We start from the raw sequence: 23,892 nt of genomic DNA on the forward strand, positions 1-23,892 counted from the left end.
TTTTCGTTTTAAAGATCACATGCAGAAATGCACAAAGCAGAACAGAACGGGAGGCTATCATTATATATATATATATATTCGTCATCTTCAGGCTGGTGTTTTCGGCTTCGTGCTTCTAGGAGCGATCACACACTGCGATCACACACATTGCTCCTAGAAGCACGAAGCCGAAAACACCAGCCTGAAGATGACGAATGAGACTTCGTCGAAACGTCGCCAAGACACCTCCAATTTTACGCGGGAGAAAACCCGAATAACCAAAGACCTACATATGTATATATTTGCAATAGTATTTAACCTCTTCTTGGGGGTCGTGGGGGGAAACTGGCAGACAAAACCTCTTGCTGCCTCAGCACCATGGAGCTGCCAACGACCCATTTTGGGAAAAGCTCCTCCCGTGGGAAGCACTTGCCCCAGCATACTTGGGCTCGGAAAACACACGTTAAGTGTTCCGTGCTTTACACAGGACTTAGGATCCCGGCAGCTAGAGAGCAAGGTGCACGAGGGATCCCGTCTGGTCCACTTGCCAATCGTTAAGTAAGGCACCCGTGGGAAGTTGGGACTGAAATTCAGTCCATTGGTAGAGGGGGGTCTCCAAATGTGGCAACTTTTAAGACTTGTGGACTTCGACTCCCAGAATTGGCTGGCTGGAGGAGAGGAGGGGAATTCTAGGAGTTGAAGTCCACAAGCCTTATTAAAGTTGCCGAGTGTTGGGAGACCCCTGATATTAGTACGTTTTGAGCGTGTGGTATAAAATCAACTTGAAGCAAGGGTTCACGAACTGGAGGTTATCCCAGCTTTGCTTCCCACCATCTCCGGGGTGCCAGGGTTGAAAAAGAGGCTCCAAAACCCCTTTGGAAAGGAACAGGCTTCATGGTTAACCACTTTCCTGCCCCCCCAAATGAAGCAGCTCTGTTATAGGCCGTTCCCCAGCCCCCTCCTAATCTTACACCAAAGAGGCAAAGGAGTTTTGGGAGTTCTCCCCTGTCCCGTGTATAGTTATGCCGTGCATTCTGGCACTCGTACGAATCCCCCCAAGGGGGAAAAACTGTACCCTCCCTTACTCTTTTCTTACTCTGGCCACCCAGGAAACTGGCTAGCTGGGCCTATCCCCAAGCAGGACCCTCCACCTCGCCCAACCTGGCGAAGGGACAACTCGGGTCCACACGTACGAAGACATGTTGCTTTAAACGGTTGTGCCCCCAATTCAAGAGATGGGACTGTGGCGTTAGCACTTTTTGCGGACGACAAGTAATCACATCTTGTTGAGGAAAGAAGGTGGCCAGTTCTAAAAGGGGGAGAGATTTAAAGCGGCAGGAGGACGTGGGGGCCTCTCCTTCGCTCTGCAGACAGAGACGTCACGAAAGGGGGAACAGCCTGGACCATAACGCCAAAGGGACTCTCGGCAGGTCTGCCGCCCAATTCCAGTGGCCAAAAGAGGTGCCATTCCGTTGTGCCTCGGCGGGAAAAGAAGGCACTTTGGCAGCAAAGCAGCCCCTCTGTACGCAGAGCAGAAGATTGAAGAGAGAGACGCAGACACAGGAAGCCAAAGGAGGAGCCCTGGAGCCTCCAGGAGGTTGCAGGAGCCAGCAGTGGGGCTGTAAACGGTTGGGTGGCTTGTCTCACACCAGGCTGCGGCGGCCTCCACGCGATTCATCTCTACGGGAGAGAGAAGAGGCAAGGACCAGCCTCTCTCCAAATGGCTTGCAGGGGGGTCTCCAGTATTGGGGTAGGAAGAAAGGAGACCCACCACCCAAGAACGTAGCGGTTTTTCTCCAGTAAATCCCACCGCCCACCCCAGGGTGACGAGCAAAATAAGATCACGACGCAGAAGTGGCCGCACAAAACTGTTTTTCAAGATGGCCGAGCCCGGTTTCCCCAGGGCTGACGGTGTTGCTTTCTTTCAAGGAGGAGACGTGGCAGAGAAGAAGGGGGAGGAAGAGGAAGAGGAGGAGGACAGGCGCAGGCGGAGGTGATGGAGATCCCAAAGGCATCCTTCTCCGTGGCGCGTTTTTTTTTTTTTTTCCTTTTTCTTTCTTTTTCACAGCCTGGAGCAAGAGGCGTGTGGGGCTGGCGACGTTGCAAACCAAGCCCCTCTCTCCTTTTAAGCATAGTCTATCTGAATAGGGCTGCGGGCTCCTTCATTATTATGGTCTTGGCTGGGCATGCTGGCCTTCCCTTCCCCGTTGCTCTTCTCGCCCCCGCTGTCCCAGGATTTGGAAGCGGAGATATAGTCTTTCAAAACGATTTCCATGTTCCTTGCCTTCAGCGCCGCCGAGTGCAGCTTCTCCAAGAAGTCCGGCATGCCTGGGATGGGGACAATGAAGGGGGGCGGGGGGGGGTGCGGGGTGGGAGAGACAGATTGGTGGAGAGGAAAGCATACCAGCCGGTCAACAGGAACCCAACACCTATGCACAGTCAGGGAAACCGATCCACCCTCAAAAGCACTACCGTATTTTTCGGAATATAAGATACACCTTTCCCCCCCCTAAAAGGGGGTGAAAATTTGGGTGCGTCTTATACACCAAATGTAACCCCTCCCACCCACCGGCCCCCTCCCTTTGGCCTCTACCTCCCAGCAGTTTACCTTCTTGCAGCAAGCAGCAAGAAGAAACAGCCCATTTTAGCTTCAGCACATCCTGATTAGCACAAGCAGCTGATTGTCGGTTGGATCGGCCTTCCGTCTCTCAGCTGTTTCAGGCTGCAGGGATTGCCATGGCCTATTGCTGCGTGGGCCTCTGCTGCTTGCTGCAAGGAGGCAAATTGCTGGGAGCAGATTTTTTTTGTCTTGTGCTAATCAAGCTATGCTGAAAACGAAAATGAAAGTAAAGCAGGCTGTTTGCTGCAACGAGGCAAAATCGCTGGGAGGCAGAGGCAGATTTCTTTTTCTTGTTTTCCTCACCAAAAAAGGTAGGTATGTCTTATACTCCGGAGCATCTTATACTCCGAAAAATACGGTAAGCGTTTGGAATTAAGGGGATATCCTGGTGGGCTGCAATCTCATGGGGGGGGGGGGGGAAGCTTAGGACCTCATCCATGCCTTAAAGACATCCTCGTCTCGAGATTTAAGACAGAAGAGCAATCCCACTCGCACCAATTGCTACTTGGGACACACGGAAAATCAGGACCTCTGCTCCCCTCCCAGAATGCAGCTGCTGTAGCAGGCCAAAGCCTTGGATTGCCCTCAGGAGTGAAACCTTCTAGACATCTGAACCAAAATTCTGGGGGCTTGTTCTGCTAGGGAGAAGCGGAACCCTGAAGTGGTGCCTTTTAAATCCACTAAGCGTCAATAGCCAATTTTGAATAAGTTAAAAAGGATCATCATCTTTATTTAATAATCCCATAATCCCTTGCGGGGTGGAGTCTGGGCAACTGAATGGAGCTAGCAGAGTGTTTTAATGGCCGGATAACCTTCCTGTCGCCAACACGGAGTTTTGTTCAGCAGATATATTCTCAGTGTGCCCAGAGAGAGAAATATCTGCCTCTACCCAGGATCGAACTCACAGCCTCCTGATTGTGAGGCAAGAGCTCCACCTCCAGGCCACCGCCCCACTCCAATAAGTTCAAAAAGATGCCTGTAACGAAAGGGAAGGGTTCTTCAATACCAAGCCTGATCCTGAACCTCCTAGGGCAATGAAGCCCCTATGATACAAAGCCAACTTCTTTTCACGTGGGATCGAAGGATAATTTTCAACTCGCTTCAACATAGTAAATTTTGGGATGCGAATCTGCCAAGTAGGCTTATTCACATCATCAGAGCTTCAAAATTGAAACTGATCGTTGTTGTAGATCACGCCATTCGGGGAACTGAGATCACCCAATGTTTTATAGCAACAGCAACAGCACTTAAGACTTATATACCGCTTCACAGTCCTTTGCAACCCTCTCTAAGTGGTTTACAGAGTCAGCCTCTTGCCCCCCCAACAATCTGGGTCCTCATTTGACCCACCTCGGAAGGATGGAAGGCGGAGTCAACTTGGAGCCTGGTGAGATTCGATCTGCTGAACTGCAGCTAGCAGTCAGCTGAAGTAGCTTGCAGTACTGCGCTCTAACCACTGCACCACCTCGGCTCTATGCCAACACAACCAACTCAAGAGTTCCCATTTTGCCACTTTGGTAGCCTGTTCTCTACGCTGAAGGATCGCAGTCCCCAACACTCACCACTGGAAACCATCCAGCTGACACAGTATCGAGGAAATACAGTTTGTGGGTTGTCACTGTATGTGAGCAAGTAGTCAAAGCCATTCTGCAACGAGAAACAATACTGGTTAACTACTACTCCTCGTAACAAGGAGGTCCGTACCTAACAGCACGATCCGTTAACTTACGCAATTTAACCCTTTTGCTATATAAAACAAAATCAGTGGGACGACCTCCTTCCAGAAGTCGTGAATGCTCCAGGTTTTTAAGAAGAGAATGGACAACCGTTTGTCTGAAATGCTATAGGGTTTCCTGCCTGAGCAGGGGGTTGGACTAGAAGACCTCCAAGGTCCCTTCCAACTCTGTTGTCCTATTTTCTAAAGTAGAAATGATGAGTAAACCAGTTTCTTAGAACCTTTCTGTATAAGCAGAGGACAGCAGATCGCTCCTATGTCCTCCAGGCAGCTGCTCCTCTTGAGGCTGCTGCAGGACAAGGGGTTTCTGCGGCTTCAACTTGCTCACAATTGCAACAGACACTTTTGAAGGACATTAAGTTTGCAAACCTCACTTTCTAACCACTTTCAATCATTCTGAAGTGGGGAACATGCAGCAAGAGAGAGAAAACACATTCTCAAACCTGTTTAATGTAATTTTTACAAGAACTAAAGAAAACCTAAAAGTACAAAAGTATCTGGCTTAGAAAATCTTGGCCCCACCCATTTTGTATTAGCAAAAGATGGTCATGAAAGAAAATTAAATGACCATCGCTGTTGCTGTCAATGTATAAAGACTGGCAAGGATTATGGGGATGATACATAATGCATGTCAAATGCCGAGGCCTAAAATATAATAAAATGTGTATAATAAGTCAAAAATAACAGGGGTCAGACACACATTAACAATTGTTCCTTCAGCCTCTTAAATATTTCTGCTCCCTGTAAAGAAAACCTCTTCTAAATTTCAGATTCCCTATTTTTTTAAAAAAATAAAAATAAAAATAAAGGAACTCACCTCATCAAATGATTTGTGAGGATGGATAACCATTTGTGACTCGTAGGTTCGGACACGGACAAATTCAGGATCTTCTGGGACGCCTGGGTGTTCTACCGCTCTGGCCAAAAAAAAAAAGAGGACATAATACTTCACAAAACCAATCAACAATCAGTTTAATTTTGGGACCGCAAACCTTGTGCAATTATTGTAGAGTAGGGCATGTCAAAGTTTTCAACTTTCCAATTTCCAAACATTAGCGGGCGCTCCAAAGTTGTGACCTGCCTTGGGTGTTGCAAAGGTATTTGGGTTCCTTTAATGTAATTTAGATGTGCTTGGTAAATAACTACCCTAAGTATCATAACTTTTAAACATTTTGTTTGCTTCATTTGTAGAGAATAAAGAATATTTTGACAACGATATGTAAAAATTGTTGCCTAGGCCAAAGGGGCTAAAGTATTTTTTTAAGTCCAGGTGATACGGATTGAAGCGGTTCAGGCAGACGCCTCCCTAATTCACTAGGGTATAAGAACAAGAACATAGAATAACATAGAATAAAAGGGATCTTGGAGGCTTCTAGTCCAGCCCCCTGCCCATCAGACTTCTGAGCTCCCATTATTATAGCCAATCCCAACCTAAGTAGGTTTAGCCTTCCTGCGCAGTTAATTTCTTGATCTGGTCCAGGCTGACATCCATTTTGCAACTCCGATCATACGGGACCTCCTCATCTTTCTTAAAACTACTCCAGTGAATCAGGGAGGCCTCTTGCTGAGGTGCTTCAGAATGTTACCTTGTAGTTCTGGACTTTAAAAAAAAAAATGCTTCACCCCTTTTGGCCTAGGTAATAGTTCCTGCGTACCTCTGTCAAAGTTATTTATTTATTTATTTTATTTTATTTTATTTCTATACTGCCCTTCTCCTGCGGGACTCAGGGCGGTGTACAGCCAGAATAAAACATAGCATATAAAATTTAAAAACATTTTAAAAAACAATTAAATAATTTTGGCCCGAGTTTAAAACAACCCAATTAAAACCGAATTCAATTAAAAACTTATCTTCTGAAAACTCTCTACACAATTCACATTAGCCTTATTCTGCGCCTAAAAATGCTTTCAGTGACAGGACAAAAGAAACAGAGCACAATGTAAGTTTCCAAAAGAGCTCTTTATCGCTTCGCAACATCATTCACACTATTCGTGTTTCCCCGTAAATACAACCTACCCCGAAAGTAAGTCCTAGCTTGATTTTTACACATGCACCCAATATAAGCCCTAACCTCCAAAATAAGCCCTAATTAAGACCCCACCCACTCCAGGGTGGAAGGGTAAAAATTAAGCTAGGGTGGGGAAGGGGTGGGAGCTGTCCTACTACTTACCTTTGGACAGTTGCAGCCAGGCCTCGCACAGCCCGACACCTGCCTTGCTGGTCCAATCCTTCTACGGCCGGAAAGGCTTTCCTGAAGGCCTCTGCAGCCGATAACAGAGCTCTGGATCAACCCGGAGCTCTGTTATCGGCTGCAGAGACCTTCAGGAAAGCCTTGCCGGCCGCAGAAGTAATTCCTGAAGGCCTCTGACAGTGAAAAGGAGGCCGGGGGCGACACACACAAGTGAGGGGAGTCATTTTGGGGGGATGACATCCCCCCAAAATAAGATCTGGTGCCTTTTTGGTGGCAAACAAAATAAAATACTAAAAAATTAGTATTTTTTACTAAAAAATAGTAAGGTAGGGTCTTTTTTTTCAGGGAAACAAGGTACTGTATTTTTCGGAATATAACTTTTTGTCTCCCAAAAGGGCGTGAAAATGTCTGTGCGTGTTATAGACCGAATACTGCCGAAGCCCCATCCCCCTGCCAGTTTTTTTGCCTCCACACACTCCATTTTTTTGGCCTTTTTTCCGCCAGTTTTTGAGGCTTTTTTCAGCCCATTTTTTAGGCTTTTTCGGCCCATTTTCAAGGCTTTTTTGGAATTTTTTCAAAATTTTTGGAAATTTCAATTTTTTGGGGGAAAAAACGGCCTGAAAAAAGCCTCAAAAATGGGCCCAAAAAAAGCCTAGAAAACGGCAGAAAAAAAGGCCTTGAAAATGGGCCAGAAAAAGGATAGAAAAGGCCCCAAAATGGGGCATGTGGAGGCCAAAAACTTTTTTTTTTAAATTTGATTTATATGCCGCCCTTCTCCGGAGACTCAGGGCGGCTTACAGTGCGTTAAGCAATAGCCTTCATCCTTTTGTATATTTTATACAAAGTCAGCTTATTGCCCCCACAATCTGGGTCCTCAATTTACCTACCTTAGAAAGGATGGAAGGCTGAGTCAACCTTGAGCCTTGGCGAGATTCGAACCTGCAGTAATTGCAGGCAGCTGTTCTAATAACAGGGTGCTTTAGACCACTCTACTACCAAGGCTCTTGGCTTGTTGATTTCCTCTTCTAAATTTAGGTGCGTCTTATAGCCCGAAAAATACGGTAGTTTCTCCTTCATCCTTCCAGCATTTTCCCCAAGAACTTTTCCCAAAGATTTAGAAACCCAAATCTTAGCAGATTAGCGGCTGGACAGATGGATTTGTCCATTTGACATTCAATGAAGCTGCCTCCTTACCGTGACACGAGCACCATCAGATTGTTCTCCTGGTCCACATCATACCGTCGAACGTAAACGTAATCCCGTGAATACATTGGGTACTGGAAAGGGATGGGGTGGAGGAAGAAAAGAGCAGAGCCGTTAGATTGGATGGTTAAGTGACAATGCAACTGGCAAGCAGCACCGGGCAAAGGAAGGAGGCCTTACCGGAAAGTGAGTTACCCAGTGCACCACCTCTGAGCCCGTGTCCCGATCTCTCTCAATCACTTCCAGTTTGATCACTAGGGAGTCCCATTTCTTCCGGTATTCCGTATCCAGCTAGAAGAGAAGAAGCCACTGTCGGACCCGAAATGGACATATGTGTAGCCATTTTAGTTAGCTTTATATTATACTCATTTATTCCTTTTCTTTCTCTCTGTTTTGTAAAAGGGGGGGGGGGGGTTCGGGCTCGCCACATTCTTAAGATGGGAGGAGGGAATAGATAAGTGAGCCTTGGGAATGGAGGCTGTCCTTGCTGAGAGCTAAAAAGGAGGAGTTTGATAAACCGGGCAATGTGGATTTTACTTTTATTGGGGAATGTGACTTTTGTGGGATGTTTCTAATTTTCAATATTACGTGGTGTAATTACTGTTTGTGTCAGATCCGGGATTACAATAGTCTTTGACAATTTGAACCCTACCTAAATAAAGGAAGTTGTTTTGGAAGATGAGAAATTTGCAATTTCTTTTTTTGAATGGGTTTTTCATCACTTGGAAACCTGACAGCCACAAATTCTCAAGTCAGCTACCCTAAGCTTTCCGTTTGCTAATGCAATTCTAAAAATGGACTGCAAAGTCAACGTTGGAAATCTTGAGGTTTCCTGATTTGTTTCCATCTCAAACAAGAAGTGGTGGGGGAAGCCTACATAGTTGGTCATCAGCTTGACCAAGGTAAGCAGGTTAAAAAAAGTATTTATTTTAAAAAGAAAGTGCAAAAAAAAGGCATACATTTCTCATTTCATTAGAGGAATGGAAAATTAGGAGAAAATGCATCCCAATTAAATGCTATTTTTCAATAAAAACAATGAAGCATCTCGGTGACAGTTATAGAAATATTTAGTAGTACAGTATTTAACAGAAAAAAAAAAAACCAAATCCGTAACAAAGGAAAGTGAGCGTTTAAGATTTGTTTCAAACTTCAGTAAACTACTTTCCAAAGTAGCTGAGCTCGCCACAGAATACAGTAAAAAGTTTCAGCTTGATTTTTAGATTTCCAACAATTTTTGAATATGCATTACCCATTTTAACAACCAGTACGGGAGAAATGTATTAGCAGAATATCTTACACTAATTTTGTCTTGCTTTATTTGCCCTATTTTGAACTATTTTGCTATGCTTCTCAGAGGCCCCTCACACTCCTCCTACAATAAGGACAGGACAAGCAGAACGTAGGCTGAATTAAAGATTGAAGCTGGAGGTATCCTACTGTCAATGAGAAACAGGAAGAGATGTGGGAGAACTCACCTGCACATTGAAAAACTGTCTTGGTGTCACATCTGTGTACGTTCCAAAGACTACAATAGAAAGACAAATCTCGTAGTAGAACATTAAAGCAAACACAGGTCTTGGTTAGACTTACAAATCATAGGTGGGCAACAAGGTATCTGTGGGCTCCAAAGAATCTGGACGCACCTTGCTTGGTATGTACCAGCCTCAAGTTTTAAGTTAAAGCATAAATAGTAAAAAGCAGAGCATCCTCCGCTCATATCATCTTTATTTCCTTATTTATTTCAATTACAGTAGCGGCCAAAATTGCGGAAACCTTTTGGGAAAAGTATATTTTTGAGGTTTGATGGCTAATAACACCACTTTTTTTTTTTTTTTTTTTTTGGAGTTTCAAGATAATCATATTCCACTGCTGGAATGGCCTGGGAATAGCCCAGACCTTAACCCAATTGAAAGTCTATGGAGCTGACTAAAGAAACTTGTTAGTCAGAAGCGACCCAGCAATAAAACCCAGTTAATAGAAGCCATCCTTCAATCTTGGATTCACATTAGAACAGCTGCAGAACTCAAAGACTTGGTTCACTCCATGGGAAGACGTTGTAAGGCCGTCATTCATGCTAAAGGTTACCCAACGAAGTATTAACTGACAGGGTGATCATTTTTGTATAGCTCGTTTTTTCTACGTGTTTCACTTTTCTTCTTTATATGGTAACTGCTATTCTAATAGCAAATCCTTCATAAAAATTACTGCATTACATTCTTGATTCAATTATCTTTCCCTTGATATATAATTTTATGGTACTACTCCCCGAAAAAGTGGTGTTATTAGCTATTTTTAGCAAATACACTTTTCCCAAAAGGTTTCCACAATTTTGGCCACTATACTAGTCCTGGCCCTCACTTAGGCCCTATGGAGCATTCTTAAGATAATAAAAAAGGTGGACTGGCTGAAGTTCAATGCTTCTGGCCCTCAAAAGACAACGAGAAACTGAAAAGCGGGTATTAGAATGAATATGGGAGGCAGACGGGAGAATCTCATCCGTCTGCCATCCGGTAAATGGCCAGGACTGCTGCTGGAGCCAATTTGTTGATAGTCCCAAACATCTTTGCTTCTAAGTCCCAAAAGCTGCTAATTCCCACTGCTGACAGTATGATTTGGCAAAAAGCTGAGGGCACGAGGGAGTCTGAACAGAAACATTAGGAAGGGAAAATAAAAGGGGGGGAAAAAAGAGGGGGTGAAGTTAACATTTGGAAGGCAGAGAAAGGAGGACACAGATTGGTTTAGGAGCTGGAACAGAGTCTAATAAACCAGGGGGGATTTTACTCTGCAGCCACCAGCAAATGGGTAGGTGATGTTGAATATAGCAATTTTAAATGTTGGAGGGAGCTAAAGCAGAGAGAGTTCACACAGGGCAAGGGAAGTGTGAGGTCTTTGTCTAAAGGCCGCAGCCCACACTGCTGGAGCTGTGGCCCGCTAAGTAGCACAATCACGTCTTTTGCTTAATGATGGAAATTCCCAAATAGGATTGTCACTTGAGGGCTCCCTACACAAATTTGTCATTAAAAAATGGGCTTACTACTGAGAGCCACTGGAAAACGTTAGGACTGACTTAGAAATCCCTAAATCTGGATTTTTAAGATCACCTCGGCCCGTAAATCTTGAGCATGGCTTTTAGAGGCTTTACCTTCTGGACAATAATTATTAGTGATTAATTAAATTTAAACGTTGCCCATCTCGTATCCAGAGCAAATTAACCAAAATTTGACTCAAATGTTGACGGTGGCAAAATAAGCACCATCTTTTCTGCCAGGGCAGATTATATATGTTAGTATCTTGTGTCACAGAGCTGGAAGGGGTTAGCAAGTCCTCCAGCCCAACTTGGCCAGACACCCGTGTGATCAGTGTACCAAGACAAGAGTAAATATGAAAGGGGGGAAGGGCTACCTCGATACTGGTACACATGACCTCCGCCAACTGGACGCCTCCATAGTTTGAAGTGCTTCTTGTTGACCACCATTTCCCAACTCTGATCTTCAGGATCAGACGAGACACTTTGGTAGGTGCTTGGCTCCAGCTCCTGCTCCTGGTTTTCTTCCACACTGCTCGGGAAGAACCTCGAGATTTCTTGCATGTGTTTCATTTCTTGCACAGACCTTGGGAAAACAACGTTGAAACATGTCTATCAGATAGATAGATAGATAGATAGATAGATAGATAGATAGATAGACCGACAGACAGACATGATAATGAGATAGAGATAGATGATAGATAATGATAGATAATAACAGACAGATAGGTATGATAGATGATAGAGATAGCTACATGAGAGATAGCTAATGAAATAGAGATAGTTAGTAGACAGACAGATAGACAGAATAACTTTGTCACTTTGAATGTACACTAATCAACATACATTAAAATGAAATTTCATTGCATGCAGTTCTCAAAGGGTCACCAACTCCAACATACACTACATGAACGTGACAAAATAAATACATAAACAAATAAATAATGCATATACGCACATATATGACACAGATAAAACACCACATTCTAGTTCGGATGTATACATGTACATGGCAAGAAAAATGAATCTTGACTGTCTTCCTAAACCCATCCCCCCCATGGACTTGCTTGGTAACCTTTAATCAACCTGACATATATTTGGCAAGGGAATAAGAAACTACTGAAAACAAATGCTGCCTTTTCCCCCCCCTCTAAAGCAAAGTAAAAAGTCCCTGGAGTCAAGCTCGATTGCTAATAAACTTCTTGAACCCCACTCAGGATGGAGTTTTCTTGGCAACTATAGGTAAGCAGTTTGCCAGCATTTGTTTCTTTACATGATTTTTAAAGGGATTTTCCATCTCTGGATTTTTGCGGAATTTCCATCCAAGTTCCAACCCGGTTTAACTCTACTTAGCTTTGGAAGCTAAGAACGGCTCAGTGCTGCCACCAAGAGGGCTTTTTATTTTAATTCTTTTGCCTTATCTTAACCAAATAGCCGCTCTATTTGCAGGATATGGAACAGACCAGGCTGTGCCTCTATTTCTAATCGAATATCTTAATTACAGCCCCTGCATTTTGCACTCTTATTTGGGCAGCAGGAATTCCCTGATGTTCAGGTGGGTAAATCACAAATGGCATGGGGCAAACAACAAAATGGATAGTTTGGCCTGCCTACAATATGCTCTATTGTTTCTTTTTCATTTTCTATGTTTAATTTTTTTTTATTATTATGTGCTTCTTTTCTTTCCGTGGAGAAAATCTGGAGAATTCCGTGGAGTAAATCCTGTTACTCCACAGCTTAACTTTGCAAAAATTGAATTCTCCCAGCTCACTAAACAAGCAAATGTAGGCATGGGATGGTGAGAAGATGTTTCCTGAAAAGCAAATTCTCATCTTGAATTAAGGTTCAGGTGAAGATGTTACGCCTCTAGCATCTTTTTCATCCTCTCCTCTCCTTAGTTGTGTGCAGAATATGCCAGACTGGGATAGAATGGGGGTTGGCTGGTTTGTAGTTTGAGTGTGTTTTGTTGTGTGAATGGTAGTGTGAAGGCCACCCTAGTTTTAAGCAGGTTGTATGAAATTGGCCATCATATGGTTGTGGCTGTCATTTCATACCATGGTGTGTGACCCCCACAAACTGGGCTTTGTTAATCTTGAAGGACTAGGGGTGACATGATATGAGTCTTCCAATATTTGAGGGGCTGCCACAAAGAAGAGGGGGTCAAGCTATTCTCCAAAGCCCCTGAAGGCTGGACAAGAAGCAACTGATGGAAACTTATGAAGGAGAGGAGCAACCTAGAAATAAGGAGAATTTTCCTGACAGAACAATTAATCAATGAAATGGTTTGCCTATAAAAGTTGTGGTTCTTCCATCACTGGAGGTGTTTAAAAAGAGACTGGACAACCACTTGTCTGAAATGGTGCAAGGTCTCTTGCTTGAGTGGTGGGGTTGGACTAGAAGACCTCCCAGCTCCCTTCCAACTCTGTTATTCTATTATTGGATTTAGGGTTCAACATTATATGTGACTCCAGCCATTTTCTGGTTAGCCATGAGTTAGGCTTTAACTCTAACATGTATAACAGACATTCAGTGGAAGGCCACATGTTTGAAATATGTCAAATAGCATGACTAAAGTGATTAAATGAGGGCAATAGGTAAATTGAGTCGAATCATCTACTGATCTTCCAAGAGCTGCTTTTATTAAGACAACTGTTACATAAATCTGGAAGCTTCCAGGTCAATGGAAGCTTGTCCTCAACAGACACCTCTCATTCTCTTCAACTGAGGCTTGCACAAGGGATATTCCTCCGTTTGACTTTAATTTGCACTGAAGTCAAAGTTGAAGGAAAACAATTCGTTCCGAAATGCGTGTTTATCCTTCACCCATTTAGATGCATCCTTCCTTCCACCGATTGGCCCAGATAGGCAAAGAATAAAAACTCAAAAAAGACTTGAAATTTTTAGAAGCTGCTTAGAACGTAGAAGGGGTTTTGAAAATAAAAAATAAAAAAATCACATGCATATAGAGGAGGTTGGATCGGAGGAGCTCCAAGGCTCCTTCCAGCTACTACCCCGTTTCCCTGAAAATAAGACCTCCCCTGATAATAAACCCAATTGGGCTTTTGAGTGCATGTGCTAAAATAAGTCTCCCCCTAAAAATAAGCCCTCCCTGAAAATATTTAAACGCAGATCTGGAAATCAGGTAAGACGGCAAGAGGAGCCTCATCTTGCTCCGTGTGCCCCAAAATAATAAGAACTCCCCGAAAATAAGGTCAAGCGCTTATTTCGGGGTTCAAAAAAATATAAGACAGGGTCTTATTTTCGGGGAAACACGGTACGCTTGAGTAGAGACAGTCCTTGATTTACAATCATCCATTTAGTGACTTTTTGAAGCTACGCCGTGAAAATAGTGACCGGTGAACGCTTTTCACACTCATGACTGTTACAACGTCTCCGTGGTCACATGATCCAAATTGGACGCTTGGCAACTGGCATGTATTTGTGACAGTTTTAGTGTCCCGGGGTCGTGTGAGATCCTTTTGCAGAAGTCAGTGGGGAAGCCAGATTTGCTTAACACCATTACTAACATAACAACCACAATGATTTACTTCATAATCATGGGGGGGGGGGGGAAGGTTGCAACATTGGGCAAAACTCACTTAACAACAATCTTGCTTAGCAATGGAGATTTTGGGCTCAATTTGTGGTCGTATATCGAGAACCACCTGTCCATCACTCCTGACTTTCATAAAAAGCATCTCAGGCAGTCAGGGACTTGGCCAGTGTCACTCAGAGAAGGTCACAGTGAAGTGGGAAGACTGTACCAAACCTTTTTCATCCTAGTTCAACGTTCATCACCTTCACAAAAACCCACACTGGGGGCCAGGGGATTACCGGTTAAGTGCTTGGGCAAGAGTAGCCTGGATTACACAAAGCGATCCAGCGTTTGTGCAAGATTCAGTCCTGAGCTCAGCAATACGCAAACAGCCAAAAGGTGTGTTGCGAGATCTCACCTGCTATTGGTTCAGAACAGATTTGTAACACATTGATCCATAATCCACTTTATGTTTAATGTCCTTTAAACATTAAGCTTTCTGAGGACACTTAAGTATATGAAGAGTTGCCTTTCCTGGAGTTAAAAAGTTTATTGTGAGTTTCATGGCTACTACATACCGTTTCCCCCAAAATAAGACCCTACCGGAAAATAAACCCTAGCATGGGGTTCCCCCCCCCCGGATGCTTGGAATATAAGCCCTATCCCAAAAATAAGCCCCAGTTAAGATCATCAGCCAGATGGATGCATTTAGTACCATATTCTCCCCAAAATAAGACATGACTGGAAAATAAGCCCTAAGGCATCTTTTGGAGCAAAAATTAATATAAGACCCGATCTTATTTTCTGGGAAACATGGTATTTCTCAACAGCCACCTTGCATTTATTTTTATGTTAGAAGGTTTACTAAATCTATGTTTCAAGAATTTCTGATGGTATCTTTCCTTCCTTTTCACATCCTCTAGGCCAGAGGTCCCCAACCCTTTCGGAACTGGGCCGTGCGAGTGGCAGGCAAGCGGTCACACACGCAGCTCCACTTGCATGAATGGCGGGTGAGCGCATGTGTGTGCAAAGCTCCATTTGTGCATGCATGCCCACCGTTTGTGCAAAGAGAACTACGCGTGCATGCACACTCGCTCGCCCGCAATCATCCCCTCTCCCTCCACCCACTGGTCCACAAAGCCAGAAAGGTTGGGGACTATTTTAAATAAACCCTACCTTCACCTCACTATCGATGCTTCAAGATGGGGCCCCCCAACTCCCAGTCCGCAGCTCGCCAAGAACTGGGCTCTGTAAGCCCAGTTCCCATCCATGTGTGTGCGGGATCCAGGCAGCATGCAAAACTATGCCCTCCCTCCGTTCCACGGAAAAACTGTCCTCCCGAGAACCAGTCCCTGGTGTCCAAAAGGTTGAGGGACGCTGCTTTAAGACAATTCTTTCAGCCACAGTGATCCTTTCCAGAAAGAGGGGAAAGGTTAAGTTCCTCCATGTTCCTGCAGAAGCTGGCTGGCTGATTTAGTTTTGTAAAGCAGCAAAAGCTTCTAAACTTAACACACATAAACACTGCCTCCCCACCCCATACAAGAACAAAAGTCTGCTAAACTCAGCAGCACAAAGACGACTTCAAAAAGTCTTTTAAAGCAGGCCAGTGGAAATGAGGGCTAAGCAAGCCTGCCAAGAAATTAATTTCAAAGCTTAGCAAATACCAAGTTCAGTATTGAATTTGCAAAAGACTCCAGGCACTGACGGGTATTTCTTCACGGGGAAAATGAGGCTTTTCAGGTTCTTTGGTCCCAAGCTGTTCAGGGTTGAGAAGAGAGACAGAGGAATACTGGGAGCCATTGTTGGCAGCCAACTATTTAACAATGACCTCACACATTCCCTGTGACTGGCCCCCGTTTTAGCAGAATAGATCCCTGCGGCTTTCCCTCGCTGCGTTCACTTTGTGACACGCCCTGCTCCTCCTGAATTTTTTAAATCCTGCAGGTATATGGTCTGCTAAAGTTAGGGAGTCTGGCCTCTGCCAGATGTTTGGCACTCTGGCTTTCATCGGCGGCCAGCGGAAAGCTAATCTGGAAATTATCACACAACACAACGGTGGCAGCAGGCTGCCCCACAACACACAGCAGGATCTACAGAAATCAGTGTACTTCAAAACAGGTTTGTGGTTAAAAAAAAAAAAAAGGTCCTGAAGTTCATGTAAATATTTGAAAACACATTAATAAACGCTGTTTGCTTTAACTGGGGACTACAAGTCATGCTTTCTTCCACTGTTAGATAACAACTTCCATAATGCCCAATGATCGGTGGTGAAATGTAAAATTTGTTACTACCGGTTCTGTGGGCGTGGCTTGGGGGGGTGTAATGCGACTGGGTGGGCATGGCCAACTTTTTTTTTTTTTTACTTTTAAAAGCATTTTTTCGGCCTAATTTTTTCTAACTTTTCCCATGCAATTCTGCATAGAATAGATTTCTCCCCTCCTCCCATTGGACAGGTCGCATTGTCCAATTATGAATCATCCTTTTGCTTTGAGAAGAGTTTATGTCTTGGCCAACACCTGCAGAAGTGTCCTTGGTGGGGACTTGGCTCTCACGGTTGAAGGCTGGAGCCTCCCCCAATCCATCTTCCTCTTCCCTCCCCCACAAGTTCTTTGGCAAGTTGAGAAGCGATAATAGCCACAGGAAGCATGAGCAAATTCAATCTTTTGACAATGCGCTGGCTGGGGAACTCTGGGAGTTGAAGTTCACAGGTTTCCTAACAATTAGAACAATTAACCAGTGGAATAACTTGCCTCCTGAAATTGTGAATTCTCCAACACTGGAGGTTTTTAAGAAGAGATTCCTCAGCCATTTGTCTGAAGTGGTATAGGGCCGTGATGGCGAACCTATGGCACATGTGCCACAAGTGGCACGTGGAGCCATATCTGTGGGCACGCGAGCGTTGGCCTAGCTCAGCTCCAGTGCACGTGTGCGCCAGCCAGCTGATTTTCGGGCCTTCCGGGCCCACCTAAAGTTGGGAAATGGGCCATTTCTGGCCTCTTTGGGGGGGGGCGTTTTCGCCCTCCCCAGGCTCCAAGGAAGCCTCTGGAGCCTGGGGAGGGCGAAAAATGGGCCTACCGGGCCCACCTGTAACCTTTTTGCCGTCGCGTGCCAAAAGTGGGGGGGAGCACGGAGAGCATTGAATTATGAGTCTCGGCACGCGACACCCCCCCACGTTCCCTCCTGCTTTTGGCACATGACGGCAAAAAGGTTAGCCATCACTGGTATAGGGTTTCCTGCCTAAGCAGGGGGTTGGATTAGAAGACTTCTAAGGTCCCTTCAAACTCTGTTATTCTGTTCTGTTTTCTGTTCTGTTTTCTGTTCTGTTTTCTGTTCTGTTCTGTTCTGTTCTGTTCTGTTCTGTTCTGTTCTATTCTATTCTATTCTATTCTATTCTATTCTATTCTATTCTATTCTATTCTATTCTATTCTATTCTATTCTATTCTATTCTATACTATACTATACTATACTATACTATTCTATACTATACTATACTATACTATACTATACTATACTATACTATACTATACTATACTATACTATACTATTCTTATTCTATCCCTATCCAAGTTGTCAAGGTTGGACAGTCCTGCTCTACAACAATGGTCGGCTTGCCTGGTAATTATGGCACCAAAGAGAAATCTGGGTCAAGGCACCTGCTGGATGTACGAGAGCTAACAGAAAATGTTCCCTCCAAGTGATAATCCTGCCCCGGCCACCGAGGAATTAAAAGGAAATTGGGTCACGATGTGCCCTGTTACCAACACAGAAGGAGCTCTGTCCACCTGCAACGCCGCCACCCCCACCCCCACCCCCGAGCCTTAGAAGAAAGGGGAGAAAACCTACCTCTTCAGCTCTTCTTCTTTGATCCTCTCCTCTTCCCACAGGAACACTCCGGTGAGGGCTGCCATCAGCTTGCAGGCGTTGGCATGATGACCCTGGAACCGACGCCACAAGGAAGAGAAGAGATTCTTGCGCGCCCTCTCGGAGTAAATGTTACTGTACAGCTGAGCGATTTGCTGAGCACGCCTGATCCTCTGGCTGGTCACGTAACTGCACTGATTGGCCAGCAGGGATAATAGGCTCTTCTGCCCCGGGTCTTGCTCGGAGCCTTTCCGAAGCCACGTAAGCAGCCACTGGTACTTGCCCTTCAGGAAGTCCTCGTTCCACCACACGTTCCGTGGTTTCCCTTCATAGCTGATGAAGCGGGATGAGTTCGCATAAAGGGAATAAAAGCTGGAGGGCGGCCTCCATTGAAGTGGGTGGAACATTCCTGCCACGCCTCACTGACCAGTCAATGCCCTAAAGAGGAGGAAAAAAAAGCACCACAATCACAACACAACATCAGTCACAACGTTTGATATCTTCACATTTAAGGTTCTCCTCTCTTGACTGGATAGACAGCATCACAATTGAAGGGAGCTTCGTTTTGAGTTTCAGGCAGGAACTTAAGAGCAGCTACTTCAACAACCCATGTCAGCAATCTAGCAGAGGTTTACAGACCACGTATAAATCGCAAAAACACATTATAAAACGCCTTTGTTTTGGTCAGCCTTTTTTTTTTTTTTTAAACAAAAGGGTATCTATCATGCTGGTTTAGTAAGTATGCCACACAGAAAGCAGTGTTAAAGAATTATTCTGCTATGCCGTTGCCTTATTCTCTGTTCTTTTGCTTAATGTTGCTATTGCTTTGGTTTTATTTATTCTAAAATGATTTATTTTATCTTCTTCCATAGGATACAACTAAATACGTGAAAAGACTGGCAGATGTATCATTTAACTGGTTGATGTTAAGAAAGGTTTAATAGGCCATATATTGCCTGAATTTGATTTTTTTCCCAATCCGATCCAAAAGTCAAAGTATAAAACGGAATGAAATTAATATCCTGCATTTCTCAAGTGCAGAGATAAAATATCCAGATTCCTAAATTCCGCTATAAATGGTGGTTTACAAATACATGAGCTTCATATGATATGACAGATCAAAAACAAACATAGCATTGAAAGTCCAGCGCACAGCATGAAACAACATGAAATCGCTATAAAAATACCCCGATATAGACGGATGGCTGGAACTAAAAAGAAAGTAAGCTTTTATGGAATTTAAACTTAGGTCTAGCATTCAAACAAACGAGTGTATCCAGGTCAGCCACATCACATTTTCTTCACAAGCAGAACCCCTTGTCTCACTATTCAACCTTTCCAGCATGGAAACGTTCTCTCTTGGAGAAGCAAGGGTCCGAAGTAAGAAGCGTGCTTCCTCTACGGCTATTCTCAGCATCCTATTATAGGCCTCAAAAGCAGCTACAGTAATTGGTATTAGCAACAAGATCAGCTTGCTTGGTAGCCTAAAAATAGTAACCTAAAAATGACCCCAGGGCAGGAATGCTTATAGCATACCTTTGTACAGTAGTTCATCCAAAAGGGGACTGGTGCAAGGGTCTTTTTTTTACAGTAAGAGATTTCTGCAGCAGCTGCCAAGTAAGACCCTCTCGCCCAAAGACTCTTCCAACTCTCAACAGTATCAAGTAACAGAGAAATAGCCCCGAGGCACTTCTGCTGTATCAAGAATATGTGCTCATCAACCTGCCCGCTCTACCCACAGATTAACTTCTAGTCAGAACTGAGTTTGTGAAAAGGAGTAGGAAGATCTCGCAAGCCTGGTTGCATCTGTTGGATCAAACGTTTGAGGTTGCCAAATGCCGAGGTGGAAGATGCAAAATGTAATTAAACTTCCTTTGATTAAAAGAACAGCAACTCTTCAAATGTGAAAGTCTAATACTCTATTCCAATTTAAAAGGATCCATAAATATCTGCAATCTATTTCAGAATCAGAAATATTTAATTAAAAACAAAAGAAAAAAAAAAGAAACCCTTCATGGTTGCACAATAAGATAAATATTAAGTAATGAGACTCATCTTTAACTTTACAAACGACAGAATTAATCTGATGCTAGCTCATAATCTTTATTGTACCTTGATTCCTTGAGCTTTAAGTAAATATTATTAGAGGACCAAGTACTGTATTGAAAAGACTATGAGCCAGGAAGGTAGCATACAAATATAAACTCAGATACCTGCTTTTTGTCAATTACAAAATAGAGAAAATGCCACCCTCTTTTTTTCAGATCTGTTGCAATAATATGCCAATACAATATCACTGCAATAATCTGGCCAAACCTCCCCCCCATACTTTCCAAATCGATTATTCATTACTGCCACATTCTGCCTCAATCTTTCCTAAGTGGTCTGTCCATAAACATTATGGATTAACTGTCATAATCCCTCATAAAGCACAGCCAACAATAATACAGGTAGGAGATTACAGAATTAAAACAGTTCTGAATGGGAAGTGTGTCCTACACCAGCGTTTCTACACCTTGGCAACTTTTAAGATATGGGGATTCCTAGAATTCCCCATATCTTAAACATTGCTGTAGTTGAAAAACACTGTCCTACACTGTTACCCATCTTGTGACTCAATACAGAACAAACCCTACAAAACAATTTTCCCCATCAGCAATCTCAGGTTTTTAAAAAAACACCCAAGCCTGTACAGTAGAGTTGTGAAGGTATGTTTAAAAGTTACGCAGGACAAATTTTAGATTAGAACGATTTCTACTAAGCTCTTGGAAGATAAGGAGAGTTACAAAATGGTGCAGAATTTCTATTACTCAACAGCACGGTTATTCACAATGTGCACAAATTAACTTGCATTATCCCTAGCAGTTTGCAGGGAAACGTTTTAATTTTTAGCGTGTGCCCAACTGCTTACATCAGAAGATAGCAAATTATAGATTTGAGCCAAAATACATCCATCTGAAAGCTGAAAGGTATTTGCTCTTCCCTTTGCACATGGCCTCAGCTACAGAAATACATAGATAAAATTCAGTCAGATGACTTTAATGCCATGTGAAATCTAGAACAACAATTTCTCACTCCCCTAAAAACCATCTGACTGGCAAATACAGCAAGACACTGAAATGCATTAAATGTCTGCCATGTATCATTGGTGGTAATTATAAAGCAGTGTCCATTGCTAATCTGTTCCTGTATTATGGTTTTCTGATAATTTCTAGAGTCAGTTTGGTTTAGTGGTAAAAATGCTGGCTTAGAAAGTAGGTGACTGAGAGGTTTAGGCCTTCCTTAGGCATGAAATCCGGCTGGGTGACTTTAAAGGGCCAGTCTCACTTTATCAGCCCCCCTCACATATCGTTGTCATTGTGGGAAGAATAGGAGGCAGGAGTATTAGATATGTTTGCCATTGTGACTTGTATATAAAAATGGCAGGATTAAAAATATAATAACAAGAAGATCTGCAAATAGAAGAACTGTGGCAAAAAAAGGAAAAATAGGCACCTTGGGTGCAATTCCAGAACATCGGGGCACCATTGGAAGACTGTCAATTTGCAAAAGGCACCTTTACTTAGAAACAGCTTAACATTATGTGACAATATTATTAAATCACATCTACCTACACCAGGTCCTTGGGAAGGACTCAATAGGCGGACAAAAATGCCAAATCCAGTCTAAACCTGTTGCTGAGCTGTTTATGCTGAACCCAACCATAAATAACACTTTAATTTCGTGGCTCATTTCTTTCTCCTAGGCCAGGGATGGGTAATTGTGGCTCTTTTACAACCTGTGGACTTCAACTCCCAGAATTCCTGAGACAGCTTGGTTTTAGATAGATAGATAGATAGATAGATAGATAGATAGATAGATAGATAGATAGATAGATAGATAGATAGATGTCAGAAAACAAATATATATATATAGATAGATAGATATGTTTTCTTTTCTTTTCGTAAGCCTTTATGTGTATTTCTCTTTAGCCAGGTTCTTTCTACGTAAACCAAGATTTTTATGCAGCCCTAGTTCAGTGAAATCCCAATCCACTAGTTTCTAGGCTCTTTTTTCTGGCAGCCAGCAAACACTCTGCTGCCTATTGGGAGACTAAAGAGACTAAGATAGATCTATTTCGTACTTATAAATCCTCATCAGTTAGCCACACCTTCATCCCATGTATCCTCCCTATAAAGGTACAATATTTGTTTTCTTTTTGTAGGCCTTTATGTGTATTACTCTTTAGCCAGGTTCTTCCTACGTAAACCAAGATTTTTATGCAGCCCTCGTTCAGTGAAATCCCAATCCACCAGTTTCTAGGCTTTTTTTTTCCTTCAGGCAGCCAGCAAGCACTCTGCTGCCCAACACTCTTAGTCTCCCAATGGGCAAAAGAGTGCTTGCTGGCTGCCTGAAGAAAAAAAGCCTAGAAACTAATGGATTGTGATTTCACTGAACTAGGGCTGCATAAAAATCTTGGTTTACGTAGGAAGAAACCCCCCCCCTCTCTCTCTATATATATATATGTCTCATATATATATATATATATATGAATGTAGGTAGGTCTTTGGTTATTAGGGTTTTCTCCCGCGTAAAATTGGAGGTGTCTTGGCAACGTTTCAACGAAGTCTCATTCATCATCTTCAGGCTGGTGTTTTCGGCTTTGTGCTTCTAGGAGCAATGTGTGTGATCGCAGCTGTTTCTTCCTTTTAACTGCCAATGGGGCAGTTAAACCTGCCCCGAGTTTTCTAAACTTTTCTAAACCTTAGAAAACATATATATGTATGTATGTATGTATTTCTCTTTAGCCAGGTTCTTCCTATGTAATATATATGTAATATATATATATATATATATATATATAGCCAATATATGGGTGTCCCATATATATATCGATTCCCTTTGTGCACCGACCACCCCGCGGTCTCTCAAGAGGCCCAAGAAAGACCCCCAAACGCCCCCACCCACTCAATTTCTGGCCGCTTTACGGGGCTTCCCGACGGCGGCTGGCAGCCTTTCTCCTCACCCCCTCCGCCCCACACGCCCCCTTCGACCCCAAAGGCCCGAAAGAAGCCGGCCGAGGCTGCGGCCACGACGCCCCTTCCATGCCCTGAGGCGATTTGGCGCCATTTTCCCAGCATGCACTGCGCAGGCGCCAAATGGCCGCTCTCCCCTCACCGAGGGACCCTCAGTTCCCCCCCCCCTCAGGCAGCGGAGACTACAATTCCCAGAGGCCTTTTAGAAAGAAGGGGCCGTTGATGGGGGGGGGACTCTTACCTGACGAAGCCTCTCTCTCCCCGCGAACCCTCCAGCCGGTGGCGCGGCCCGAGCGGAGGGTTTTTTTGGGGGGGAGGGGCGGCCTAGCTCTGTTGCGGCGCCTTCTCCTCGCTTTCCCCTCCTCGAAGCCCTCAGAAAGCGAGCTCTGCTGGCTAGGCCGCGCCCCGCGCCGCCAGCGCCGCGCCTTATTGGACGGCTCTTAGGCAGCCCCGCCTTCCGATTGGAGGAAAGACACGTCCATCTTCTTCTCCCCCCCCCCCCCCACTTCTGCGACCTCGCGGCCGGCGCGCTGACTTTCCTTCGAATCGCCGCCCACCGAGCCTCGAAGCTCCGCCTTGTGACCCACTCAAGGGCGCCTTGGAGACAGGAGGACCCCCGGCGGGGCTGCCCTTGGATGGCGCCTGCGTGGAAAGCCAGGCGCTTCTAAGGACGGCCTTGAGGGGGGCTTTACCGGCCAGCAAAGGACGATGGGAGATGCAGTCCAG

At 44.1% G+C, this 23,892-nt stretch overlaps 1 protein-coding gene across 1 annotated transcript; it reads right to left on the reverse strand.

The window, feature by feature from the left end:
- Positions 1–1,834: 1,834 nt before the first annotated feature.
- On the reverse strand, positions 1,835–23,598 carry STARD7 (StAR related lipid transfer domain containing 7). Its single transcript, XM_060683337.2, has 9 exons — positions 23,408–23,598; positions 18,134–18,589; positions 11,132–11,340; positions 9,205–9,254; positions 7,910–8,020; positions 7,721–7,803; positions 5,152–5,251; positions 4,162–4,246; positions 1,835–2,307 (listed from the first exon to the last, which is right to left on the reverse strand). The coding sequence occupies exons 2-9, from the start codon at positions 18,556–18,558 to the stop codon at positions 2,105–2,107; spliced, it is 1,266 nt and encodes a 421-aa protein (XP_060539320.2). The 5' UTR covers positions 18,559–18,589; positions 23,408–23,598; the 3' UTR covers positions 1,835–2,104.
- Between the last annotated feature and the right edge of the window lie 294 nt (positions 23,599–23,892).

Source organism: Pantherophis guttatus, chromosome 9, assembly GCF_059756535.1.
Source record: "Pantherophis guttatus breed Tessera chromosome 9, ASM5975653v1, whole genome shotgun sequence".
Lineage (NCBI taxonomy): Eukaryota > Metazoa > Chordata > Lepidosauria > Squamata > Colubridae > Pantherophis > Pantherophis guttatus.